The sequence below is a fragment of the Nannospalax galili genome, unplaced genomic scaffold (genome assembly GCF_000622305.1).
Source record: "Nannospalax galili isolate Female #2095 unplaced genomic scaffold, S.galili_v1.0 scaffold385, whole genome shotgun sequence".
Taxonomy (NCBI): Eukaryota; Metazoa; Chordata; class Mammalia; order Rodentia; family Spalacidae; genus Nannospalax; species Nannospalax galili.
Window position 1 is genome coordinate 925,360 of NW_008354956.1, and position 12,931 is coordinate 938,290.

A 12,931-nucleotide genomic window follows, 5' to 3' on the forward strand; every position below is an offset into this window, starting at 1 on the left:
AGCCATATGTGATTGATACACACCTCTAAATCCCAGCATTTGAGAGGATGAGGGGAGAGGATCTAGAGTGTGAGGCCAGCCTGGGGATGAGACACTCAAAAACAAAATAAAACCCAATTGATTTTTTTTTAACAGAGTCTTACTGTATATAACGTTGGTTGACCTGGAACTCACTATGTAGACCAGGCTGGCCTTGAACTCAGAGAGATCCGCCTGCCTCAGCATCCTGAGTGTTGGGATTACTGGCCTCTGTGTCCGTGCCTGTACAAGCTCTTTAGACACTTCACACCCCTTCCCTTCCATCATTACCTATGCTGGGCTCTCCTGCAGGACTTGTGAGAGTCTTGAATGTGTTCCCATGTGTTAAGAGTGTCCAAAAGTACTTTGCTCAGTGGACACTCAAAAGACTGGGACCTGTCTCACGAAACCTGTCAGTTAAACAGTCCCCTCTGTGTCCCCCTGACTACGGATGCCCAGACCTGTCCATCTTGGACTGATCTGGGAAACTGCCGAACCACTTCCTGCCCAGAGAAGGCCCCTCTGACACACCCCAGATCTGAGCCTAGGTCTCCATTGTCTCCAGATGCTCCTGAGGTGTCTATCTCTGGCTATGATGACAACTGGTACCTTGGCCGCACTGATGTGGCCCTGATCTGTGACGTGCGCAGTAACCCAGAGCCCACGGACTACGACTGGAGCACGTGAGTGACAGGATCTGGGGCGGGGTCTGGACCCCTGGGTCTGAAGGAGGAGGGCAGGGTCTGGACCCCTGGGTCTGAAGGAGGAGGGCAGGGTCTGGATCCCTGGGTCTGAAGGAGGAGGGCAGGGTCTGGACCCCTGGGTCTGAGGGAGGAGGGCAGGATCTGGACCCCTGGGTCTGAGGGAGGAGGGCAGGGTCTGGACCCCTGGTCTGAGGGAGGAGGGAATACAGGAACACTAAAAGATGGAAAGGACCACTCCACACTCCAGTAAAATTTCCATCTTGTGACTGGGGTTTTCTGAGGTGATCTGACCTTGGCCCTGACCACACCCATTGTCCACGTTGCCTGCTCTGTGGGGAGATCTGCCCCCACTCCCTGGGATTTTTGTATTTAGCTCCCCTGCCCTGTGCAAGTTCCTGAAAGGCTAGGGCAAGAGTTTAGTACCAGCAAGCCCCTGGGTGACTCCTCACAGGACAAAACCAAAGCTAAGATGAATTAATCTAGTCTGTGTTTGGCTTCCCACCCAATCACTAAGTTCCTGCCTGTGCTACCTCCCCGTCCCTTCCAGAAACCTCCCAGTCACCCCATTGCACAGATGAGAACATTGAGACTCAGTGGATGTGGTGGCTCATGCCTTTAATCCCAGCACTCAAGAGGCAGAAGCAGATGAATCTCTGTGAGATGGAGGCCAGCCTGGTCTACATAGCAAGTTCCAGGCTAGCTTTTGGCCTCCGCATTCCAGTATACACATCACACCTGCCCAAATGGATAAATAATTTTACAAAGTTTTTATTAAGCTTATTCCTTTATTTCAAAAATAACTTATAGCTGTCAGTTGTAGAACTTTCAAACAGTGAAGTTGAAGCAAAAAAGAAACATATAGCCAGTCCCCTCTAGAATGACTCACTGTGGCCTTTAGGTATTCATCCCTTCTGACTTTTTTTCTCTGATTCTGAACAATTCTAATCCTGTTCCGTGTTCACTTTTCATGTCTTTCCCTGTTCTTGCAAGCATATAAAAGTGTACAGTTTCACAACCCTGTTTTCTCCAAAATCTTAATAGGGAAAATTTTAAACATACACAAAAGTCACAGGAATTTTTCAGTGAACACTTAAAAAAAAATCCACTATACAGATTCTACTAATATTTCATTGCAATTTTTTGCAGTGGTGAGGTAAGGGGCACATGCCATGTGCCCATGTGGAGGTCAGAGAACAATTTGAAGGAGTTGGTGCACTCTTTCCACTATCCACTTGGGAATTGAACTCAGGTCATCAGGCTTGACAGCAAGCCCCTTCTTTGCTGAACCTTATCACTGGCCCCTTTGGGGACTTTTTTGTGGGTAGTGTTCTTGTTTTTGGGGACTCTCCCCATAGTTCCAGCTTGCCTGGAACTCACTATGTAGACCATATTGGCCTTGATCTCACAGAGGTCCTCTTGCCTCTGCCTCTTGCGTACTGGGGTTAAAGGTGTGTGCTACCATACCTAGCTCCTTTTGGGGGTTTTGGAGACAGAGTCTCATTATGTTGACTGGGCTGACCTGGAACTGATCTTTCTGCCTCAGACTTGTGTTTGCTAAGATTACAGGCATGTGCCACCACACATCGCCCATATTTTAGTGTTGTTGGGATTCTATGTGTGTCACTAGTCCTGTTTAACTGGTCCATAGTGTGAGCTACAGGGATCAGTTTATTTCTCAACATGCCAATACACCACGGTGTTAACCAGATACATCGTCTGGTCTCTGGAAAGTGATTTTCGAGTTGTCAGTGGAAGAAATTGACATCAAAGATTTGGCCCCATTAGGACTGGGGGCGTAGCTCAGTGTAGAACACCTGCATAGAATCCACCATTGAGGGGCTGGGGATGTGGTTCAGTGAGGATTGTCTAGCATGGGCTAGGACCTGGTTTCTGTCTCCAATCACCCCACACACACACACCAAAAAATTAAAAGCCAGGGCATGGTGCCACTGGCCTGTCATCTCAGTACCTGAGGGTTCAAATCAGGAGGATTACCAGTTCCACACCAACCTTGCTTGCCTACCAAGACCCTGTCTCAAAAACACCACCAAAAAAAAAAAAAAAGGACCACCAAACAAACCTAGGAAGATTGGCCTTGCTCTGGGCTGCCTCAAGGCACCACAGCTTAGACTGTGGACCAGATGGATGGATGCACTTCCATCTCACCTCTGCAGAGAGCTCAGAACTCCACACATCTACCTCCTCTACCTCCCTGCACTAACACCAAGTACTGGATACGTTCTGGGGCTTGGTACCATCAGCCAACGCAGCTTGGTGTACAGAGGAGACAAACCCTTGAGGTCAATGTGTAGCAAATATTCTAGTGGGGCAGAGAAACTAAGCAAGGTAAAATTGTAACGAATGTCAGAGAAATGCTGAGAAAGAATAAAGGCAGGTGGGGGTTGGGGAGAGGAGAAGGAAAAGAGCTGGACTGTTGTAGTAGAAACAGGGTGGTCACCAAGACACCATCTGAACAGAGAAATCTGAAGGAGGCAAGGGTGAACTCTTCCTGCACCTGCAAGAAAAGCATTGTAGGCTGGGGGAACAGCATATGCAAACATGTTTCTGTCCATCTGTGCTGCATGTGCAGATGGCCTGAAGATGGGTTTACTCTGAGTGAGTTTACTCTGGTTTACTCCGAGTGAGGCAGGGCCAGGGAGCCATCTGAGCTGACCTGGGATCGCGCGCCCTCTGGTGGCTGTGTGGGAAACAGGCTTGAAAGGAAAACTGGCCCGAGGGAGTTTGTGTCCCTGCCACATCCTGGGTGCTCCCTTGGTCACTCTAGCCTCCTGAAGAATCTGCCTCCTCACCCATCTGTCCTTCCCAGGATCACAGGTGCACTGCCCCTCAACGCTAAACCGCAAGGCAACAAGCTCTGTATATCCGAGGTGGACAGTTCCACCAACACCACTTTCATCTGCCATGTCACTAACGCCGTCGGGTCCAACGAGGGTGAGGTGACCATCCGAGTTACAGGTGAGACATCCTCCAACCAGGGAGGGGAGGGACAGCAGGGTGGCATCAGGAGTGGGAGCTGGGTGTGGTAACTATGGAAGGACCTGGGGTACAGCCTGTCACAGGCTTGTGTGGTAATGAAACACCTCCTCCCTGGGTACTCAGGAAAGCCTTTCCAAGAGGCTGAGTAGAGCTCTATCAGTTACAGTGGAGAGAAACGTGACAAAAAATAAAAATAAAATAAAGGCACAGGCTGATGAGATGGCTCCCACTGTAGCTCTGGTTCCAGGGTATCTGACTCTTCTGGCCTTACAAAGGCATTGCATGGCACGGGTGCACTTACACCCATGCAGGCAATACACTCACTCACATAAAATAAAAATAAACTATTAAAAAACAAACAAACAAACAAAAAAAGTACTTTCAATAGCTCTAGTCAGAGTCCCAGGGCTAGCTCTCATTGGCCCCATGTGGGCCACGCTCACCTCTGAACCCATCACAGCAACCAGGGAGAATGGGATGATCTGATTGACCAGGCCTGAGCCAAAAGTTTCAACCTAAACCCTCAGATGGTGGTCCAAGCCTGCAATCCCAGCACCTGGAGTTCTGATGCAGCAGGACCAATAGTTACAGGCCAGGATCAAGGACAGAGCTCAGTGGGCGCAGCTCTTTGCCTAGCAAGCACAAGCACTGCGTACACCAGGTGTGGTGATGCACACCTGTAATCTCAGCACTCAAGAGACAGAGGTGGAAGGAATAAGCGTTCAAGGTCATCCCAGGCTACAGAGTTAAGTTTGAGGCCAGCCTGGGCTACAAGAGACCCTGTCTCCTGAAAAAAAAATAGTCCCACCCTAGGAATCCTAAAATGTGGTCAAGCCCACCAGAACACAATGGATTGAGGGAGGTGGGGCTTGCAACAGGAAATTTGGGGTGCTGTTTCAAGGTCGGGGGGGTTGAAAACAAGACAGGTGAAATGCAGGCAGTGTCCTTACCTGTTTATTTGCCCCTCCTCCTCCAGAGAGCCCTAAGAGTGCAGAGTCAGGCACAGAGCTGAGCAGCACTGTCTTCATCGCCATCGTCGCCATCGTCGTTGTTCTTGGGATTCTGCTAGTGCTTGTTGTGCCCCTGGGTGTCTTTCTGTATCGCAGACGCAGAAAGTCTATCAGGCATCGTGGTGAGTCCCTTCCTTCCTGTCGCACTCCCCACCTGCCGGCCGATGGGGCCACTGGAAAGGAGACCCCGCTGCGCACAGCCTCAGTCCTAAGCCCTCTGGAGGCCTGTCTGTTTAGTACCATGGAGATCCCCACTGTGCAGATGAGGAATCAAAACCAGGAAGTCTTAGTCATTAGTTCATTGTGTATTGCCTGTTGTTGTTTTTGAACCCAGGGCTTTGTGTCTGCTACGCAACCACGCTCCCAGCCCCCACTGGAGGATTCTAGGCAGATGCTCTACCACTGAGCCACGTCCCTAGCCCCTCAGTTTCCGTAGACCTCACTCTTTAGTACAAGCTCCGAATGTCACTCTAGCCTGCACAAGGAGTCACTGTGGCGAGGAGGCCTGTTCTCAGGTCCTCAGCACAGAAGTGAAGCCAAGGGGGGTAAGCTGGGTGTGATGGTGCACTCCTGTGGCCCCAGTCCTTTGGAGTCTGAGGCTGGCCTTGATTACAGAGTGAGACTTTGTCTCTAAAAAAACAATGAGAGCAAGCCGGGGTAGTGGCCCACACCTTTAATCCCAGCACTCGGGAGACAGAGGTATGCAGATCTATGTGAGTTCAAGGCCAGCCTGGTCTACACAGTGAGTTCCAGGCCAGCTGGGGCTACAAGGAGACCCTGTCACAAAAAGAGCCCCCCTCAAAAAATAATGGGAGCTGGAGAGATTGCTCAGTGGTTAAGAGCACTGGCTGCTCTTGCAGAGGACCCAGGTTCAGTTCCCAGCATCCACATGGCAGCTAACAACTGTTCTATAACTCCAGTCCCAGGGGATTTGATATCCTCTCCTGACCTCTGCAGGTACTGTATGACATGGGTGCACTTACCTACATGCAAGCAATATACTCATACAGATGAAATAAAAATATAAATTAAAAAAAACATTTTTTTAAAAATGGAAGAGACCTGAGTAGTGGTGCATGACTTTAATCCCAGCGCTTGGGAGGCAGAGGCAGGTAGATCTCTCTGAGATCTGGGCCAGCCTGGTCTACATAGTGAGTTCCAGGCCAGCTAGAGCTACAGATAGACCCTGTCTCAAAAATAATATAGTAATATATTAATAATATTATTATAATTAAATATTAATAATAATATAACAATAAATAAGTTCAAGGTCATCCTCGGCTACATGGTGAGACCAGCCTGGGCTACTTACGATGCTATCTCGACAAACAAAACAACAACAAAAAATAGGGCTGGAGAGGTTGCTCAGTGAGTAGAGGCTTGCTGAGTTCCACCCCCCGCACCGCATAAAGCAGGTGGTGTATACCATGTTTGTGACCCCAGAACTTTGGAGGTAAAGGCAAGAGAACTGGGATTTCAAAGGTATCCTTGGCTACAAAGCAGGTTCAAGGCCAGGCTGGGACACATGAGGCCCTGTCTCAGAGAGAGAGACAGACACAGATGGAGAGGAGAGGGAGGGACAGGGTCCCAGTATCTCCTTCAAGGATGCACCCCCAATGACCTTTCTCCCACTAGGCTCCACCCCCTACAGGTTCCAGGACCTCCTGACAATTTGGTGCTGAACCCAAGCCTTTAATACTTGAGCCTTTGGATGACATTCAAGATCCAAACTCTAAGCTGGGTGTGGTGGTGCACACCTATCACCCCAGCACCCGGGAGTCAGAGGCAGGAAGATTGTGAATTTGCGGTCAGCCCGGGCTACACAGTGAGACCCCTGCCTTATTGAGTGTGTTTCCATGGGCAAATGGTTTCCTCTCCATAGCTCAGTTTCCTCAGAATAAAAAGGGTGTAAGAGACTGGAGAGATGGCTCAGTGGTGAAGAGCACTGGCTGCTCTTCCAGAGGACCCAGTTCAGTTCCCAGCACCCACTAATAACTGTCCGTAACTCCAGTTCCAGGGGATCCCACGCCCTCTTCTGGCCTCCACAGACATTACACTACACAGGTACACTTGTATCCATGCAGGCAAAGCACGCATATGTGTGGAATAAAAATAAGTAAGTAGGGGCTGGGGAGATGGCTCAGTGGTTAAGAGCACTGACTGCTCTTACAGAGGACCCGGGTTAGATTCCCAGCACCCACATGGCGGCTACGAACCGTCCTTGACTCCATTTCCAGGGGAATCCGAAGCCCTCTTCTGATCTCTGTGGCATTCCACAAAGGTAGAATGCCACCGAGAAACTTCAACCCTTAAGCAATTATTTTTTTAAGATTTATTTATTTTTATTTTCTGTGTAGGAGTGTATTGCTTACATGTATGTAAGTGCATTGAGTCATGCAGTGCCTGTGGAGGTCAGAAGAGGATGTCAGATCCCCTGGAACTGGAATTAATATAGTTGTTAGCTGCCATGTGGGTGTTGGAAACTGAACCCAGGTCTTCTGCAGGAGCAGCCAGTGCTTTTAACCACTGAGCTATCTCTCCAGCCACAAATTTTTCATTTTTTAAGACAAGGTCTCACCACACCCAGGTGATCCTCTTACCTCAGACTCTTGGGTGCCAGGATGACAGACCTGTGCCACCATTTCCAGCTTATAAGTATTTATAAATGGGACTGGAGAGGTGGCTCAGTATTTAAGAGCACTGGCTACTCTTGCAGACAACCTGGGATCAATTCCCAGTACCCACATCAGGCGACTCATAACTACTTGCAACTGAAGGTCTAGGGAATCTGCTGCCCTCTTCTGACTTTGATGAACATCTGCACGCAACTGCACATATATACAGACACACATACACATAATTAAAGATAAGTAAATCTTTAAAAAATTATTGGTATTTAATAGCCAAACGAATGCATAGATGAACAACTCCTTAACCAGTACATGCACCAGCCATTTTATTTTATTTTTGTTGTTTTCTTGACACAGGGTTTTGTATAGCCCAGGCTAGCCTCAAATTCTATATGTAGCGAAGGATGACCTTGAACTCTGATCCTCCTGTCTATACCTCCCAAGTGTGGGGATCACAGGTGTGTGCCACTGTGCCCGGCTCTATTCCAAGCCCCTTCTTTTTATATCTTATTTTAATTTTATTTATTTATTTATTTATTTATTTATTTATTTATTGGTTTCTTGACAGGATCTTCCTGTAACCCCAGCTGGCCTGGAACTCACTGTGTACACCAGACTGACCTCAGTCTCACAGAGATCCACTCACCTCTGCCTCCTGAGTGCTGAAACTAAAGGCGTGGCCACCACACCCAACTTATTTTAATTATGTGTACATGTGTGTGGGTATGGGCACATGTGTGCAGATGCCCCCAGAGGCCAGAAGGGGGTGTGTTGGATCTCCTGGAGCTGGAGTTATGGGTGCTGGGGACTGAACTCAGGTCCTCCTGAAGAGCAGCAAATGCTCTTAACTGCTGAGCTGTCTATCCGGTCTCTTTTCCAGCCCTTTTGGACAAATGTCTACACAATTAAGGGAATTGACACCCTGCCTCAATGGCAGAGCTTAGACAGTATTTGGATTTCCGAGGCCTGACCACCGTGTGCATCCTCTTCCTATGATTCCCAGTGTCCTTCTGACAAATTCTCTTTTTGTTTCACTAGGTGGGCAGCAGCAACCCCAGCCCTCAGAGAACAGGGTGAGTGCAGAGGCAGAAGGGAGGAAGATGAAGGGGTCTGAGGGGACCACAGACTCATTTCTGGGTCTTTTTCAAGGAGGGGGACAGACATCTGCAGATACCCCCAGTGTGGTGTCAGGAGCCTGGGTTTTCCCAGGCCCCAGACTAGGTGCTTCAGGGAGTGGTGGAAACTTTAGGAAGCAGGGCTTTCTGGGAGGAGGGTAGGACTTTGAGGGTGTGTCTTAGAGGGCAGCTGTTTGAACACTGCACTTCAACAGGAAGAGTCTTCTTTGAAAGGGGCTCTGACTAAAGTTTGCTGTTTGATGTCCCCCCATCCAGGCTGTCCTGTATTTACCTGTGGAGAACCAATCCGCTCCCTAGCTGGGGTGCTGGGGTGTGCGAAGAGACAGAACTGGGAAGCTCAAGGACTCGACAGCTGAACCCCACCCAGATGGATAAAGACACTTCCAGAGAGACAGGGCATCCATGGGGGGCGAGCCTCTCAAGTTTGGTGTTCTCCCAGAACCCCCATGTGTTCTACCATGTCAAGAAAGACTTACGGAAGGCATGGTGGCTCACACCTGACATACCAGTGCTCAAGAGGCAGCCACAGGAAGATGGCTGCAAGTTTAAGTCTAGCCTCTGCTACAAAGTGAAATCTGTCTAAACAAACAAGCAAGCAGTCAGATGACATCAGCAGCCTGTAACATTAAGATGAATTCTTTCTTTGGGCAAGATAAATCGTCTACCTCATACTGGACTGAGTAGAATGTTCTAGCTAGCTGTCAAAAGTTTCCAGCCTCTGAGATTCAACTTCAGAAATCTCAGTACCAATTGATTGGTTAGGTCACTCTTTTTTTGTATAAAGAAAGGTATAGACTTATATAAGGTATATAGTTTTATATTTTTTGAGACAGAATTGCATGTAGCCCAGGCTAGCCTCAAACTTTTGATGTAGCCAAGGATGGCTTTAAACTTCTTTTTTTTATTAAAAAAAAGGGGGGGGGGGTTCCATGTAGCTCCAGCTGGCCTGGAACTCATTATGTAGTCCAGGCTGGCCTCAATCTCACAGATATCTGCCTGCCTCTTTCTCACCCAGCAACCTTAACCTTCTTTATTTTTTAATTTATTTTAATTTATTTGTTTTCCACTTCTAACACACCCCTGACTCCCCCTCCCTTTCCTCTCCCTGCCTCCTCTCAGCCCCTTTTATCCCCCTTGACAGTTTTAATTTGATTTTTACATCATAAATCCATACATCATTTTATATATCTATATAAAATCCAGAAACCACAAATGAAGGAAAAAATCTATGGTGTTTGTCTTGCTGAGACTGATTCAATTCACTTTTTTGACTCTGCCCCGTTGCTTCCAGTTTCCTGCAAAGGACATAATTTCATTCTTCATTATGGCCAAAAAGACCTCTGCTATGTATATTTGCCACATTTTCTTTCCCCACTCCTCCGTTCTTGGGCATCTGGGTTAGTTCCATAAATCAGCTGTTGTGAATAGCACTATACACATGAATACTGACTGGCTCATATATTAGATTTATGGGTAGCTTTTTCTGGAAACTTCTGTACTGACTCCACAGTGATTGAACTAGTTTACATTCCCATCATGAGTATACAAAGGCTCTCCCTTCTCCACATCCTCCCCAATGTTTGGTTAGTTGGTTTGTTTTGAGACAAGGTCTCCTTATAGCCCTGGCTGGCTTAGAACTTGCTATGTAGACCAGGCTGGCCTGGAACTCACAGAGATCCACCTGCTTCTGCATTCCAAGTGCTGGAATTAAGGATGTGCATGACTATGCCCAGCCTCTTATTTGGTTTCTTTTTTAATTTTTTTAATTTTTAATTTAATTTTTAAATATTTTATTTTCATTTTACATATATGAGTGTATTGCCTGCATGTGTTTAAGTGCATCCATGTCACACAATGACCACGGAGGTCAGAAGAGGGTGCTGGATCCCCTAGAATGAGTTATGAATCGCTGTGGGTGCTGGGAATCGAGCCTGGGTCCTTTGCAAGAGCAGCCAGTACTTTTAACCACTGAGCCATCTCTCCAGCCCCTTAGTTTCTTAATGCCTGCTAGTGAGGTTGGACAGTTGTTATGTGGGTTATTTGGTTTGTGTGTTTGTTTAGACAGGGTCTCCCTGTAGCCCCAGATGGCCTGGAATTCACTATGTAGACCAGGCTGGCCTCCATCTCACAGAGATCCATCTGCCTCTGCCTCCCAAGGCATGTGCCAACCACAACCAGCCCAAGACTTGAACTTGTGGATGGCTGTTAGCTCCAGCACAATTTTGCCTAAGACCTGGGGCTGGGAAAAAAAAAAAAACTAAAACCTGCAGTTGGCCAGGTGGATTGACAGGATGCAACTCACTTACACAGCAAGATACTGGAGCCCCTGCAGCTGTGCAGCACCACAAGACGCAGTATTTCAAATGCAGCTGAAAAACAGACTTTATTTATTTGTTTGTTTATTTATTTATTTATTTATGAGTTTTTTGAAACAGAATCGCTCTGTAGCCCTCCACACAGGAACAGTGGCATACCCACCCCCATGCAGTCATGAACATACACACAAATACATGTAATTTAAAAGTAAAAACACACTTGCACAAACACATACACATGCACTCACTACACACACACATACACTTGTCTTAACATGTATAAAGCCCTAGATTCCCTCCCTAGCACAACAAAACTTTTTTGTTGTTGTTTTGGGGGTTTTTTGGGACAGGGTCTCCCTGTAGCCCCAGCTGGCCTGGAACTCACTATGTAGACCAGGCTGGCCTCAGTCTCACAGAACCACCTGCCTCTGCATCCCAAGTGCTGGGATTAAAGGTGTGCACCACACCTGGCCATAAGACATCTTTACAAGGCCCTATGATCCGAGAACCTGCAGAAGAAAGATCCCCAGGGAGAGGCAAGATCACAGATCAGAGAAGGGTGGGGAAAGAGGGGCTGGGGTGGGTGCAGGAGGCAGAGAAAGGGAGGGGGAGAATGGAGCACTGTGCTGAATGAATTGCACCCAGCACTTTATTAAACTCTTTGTTATACCTAAAAACTGTTTTGTGCAAGAGAATAATTTGTGGGAACTGTTATAGGACAGAGTTTGTAAAAAATCACCAACACCACTTTAAGAAAAGTAGCAAGGTAAATTTTAATTTTCGACCGGCCGGGCTGTCTATCTCAGGAGTAGAAGCAGCCCTGGTGATTGTTAAGTCAGAGTTTTTATAGGATTACAGAATTATTATTAAAACAGGACATTTGTGAACCAATCAGGTTTGTACAACATAGCAGAAAATCAGGTTTGTACAATATAGCAGAATTTTGATTCTATTAATTAACAACCAATCATTGTACAGACAAGTGATGCAATCATATAACTTGGCAGTCAACTTTGTAACATTAAAAACTAGCCCACTGTTTTAGTCATAACAAGTAAAATAAGACAGTCAAGGTAAATAACTTCTAGGTGGTCATACAATAACAGGATAACAAGGTGGTCTCATGCCCTGTGTCAGGGCGACCCAAGACAGCAAGCAGGTTATAGAAGCGAAAACAAGCTGGTTAGTGAAAATATAATATCTGGAATTATCGCATTCCATGATTCATGGCGAGGGCAATTTTCCAAGGCCCAGGGTTGCCCCCCTTTTCCTTTCGGTGTGGAGCAAAGTTGCTGCTGAAATGGCTCTGAACAAAATGGAGTAACTTAGGGAAGTTTGCTGAGCCAGTTCAGGAACCAGCAGTGTACGGACATTTGGGACACAACCAAGATGCCGGGTAGGTTCATCAAACAACATGGGAAGAGATCTCTCTCTCTCTCTCTCTCTCTCTCTCTCTCTCTCTCTCTCTCTCCTCTCTCTGTGTCTCACTCACTCACTCTCATTCTTGCTCGCTCTCTCCTTCCCTCCCTTCCTCTCCCCTTTCTGTCTCTCCAATTTTTCGCTTTCTTTTTTTGAAGAATTATTGTATTTTTATTGGGATGTATGTACATGTGAGTGCAGATGCCCCCTGAGGCCAGAAGGGGGCGTTGGATCTCCTGGAACTGGAGTAACAGGTGATTGTGAGTTGCCAGTTGGGTGCTTGGAACTGAACTCTGGTCCTCTGCAAAAGCAGCAAATGCCCTTAACTACTGAGTCATCTCCCTTGCCCCATTTCCATTTTTTAAAAAAGATTTGTTGGGCTGGAAAGATGGCTCAGCAGTTAAGAACACTGTTCCAGCAGAAGACCTGGGTTCGATTCCCAGCACCCACATGGCTGCTAACAACTGCCTGTAACTCCAGTTCCAGGGGATCTAACAGCCTCTTCTGTTCTCCGAGGACATTGCATGACACAGGTGCACTTACCTACATGCAGGCATAACACCCATACACATAAAATAAAAATAATAAAATATTTTTAAATTTTTAATAACTACATGATTAGAAGCATTTCATTACAGCTTTAACATATTCACTAACACACTCCAGAGCAAGAGTACATCTCTTTCACAAGTGGCTGTAAGT

The 12,931-nt window shown here is 47.1% G+C and overlaps 1 protein-coding gene across 3 annotated transcripts in view; it reads left to right on the top strand.

The window, feature by feature from the left end:
• The window catches only part of LOC103749236 (poliovirus receptor), a 15,924-nt gene extending 6,822 nt beyond the window's left edge, over nt 1–9,102 (top strand). For all 3 annotated transcript variants that reach the window (XM_029555490.1, XM_017802918.2, XM_017802917.2), the window contains 5 exons: nt 584–701; nt 3,550–3,698; nt 4,696–4,851; nt 8,398–8,432; nt 8,751–9,102. In XM_029555490.1, coding sequence (XP_029411350.1) covers nt 584–701; nt 3,550–3,698; nt 4,696–4,851; nt 8,398–8,432; nt 8,751–8,792 — 500 coding nt within the window. In that variant the 3' untranslated portion in view covers nt 8,793–9,102. The remainder of the gene's footprint in view (nt 1–583; nt 702–3,549; nt 3,699–4,695; nt 4,852–8,397; nt 8,433–8,750) is intronic.
• Nucleotides 9,103–12,931: the final 3,829 nt, after the last annotated feature.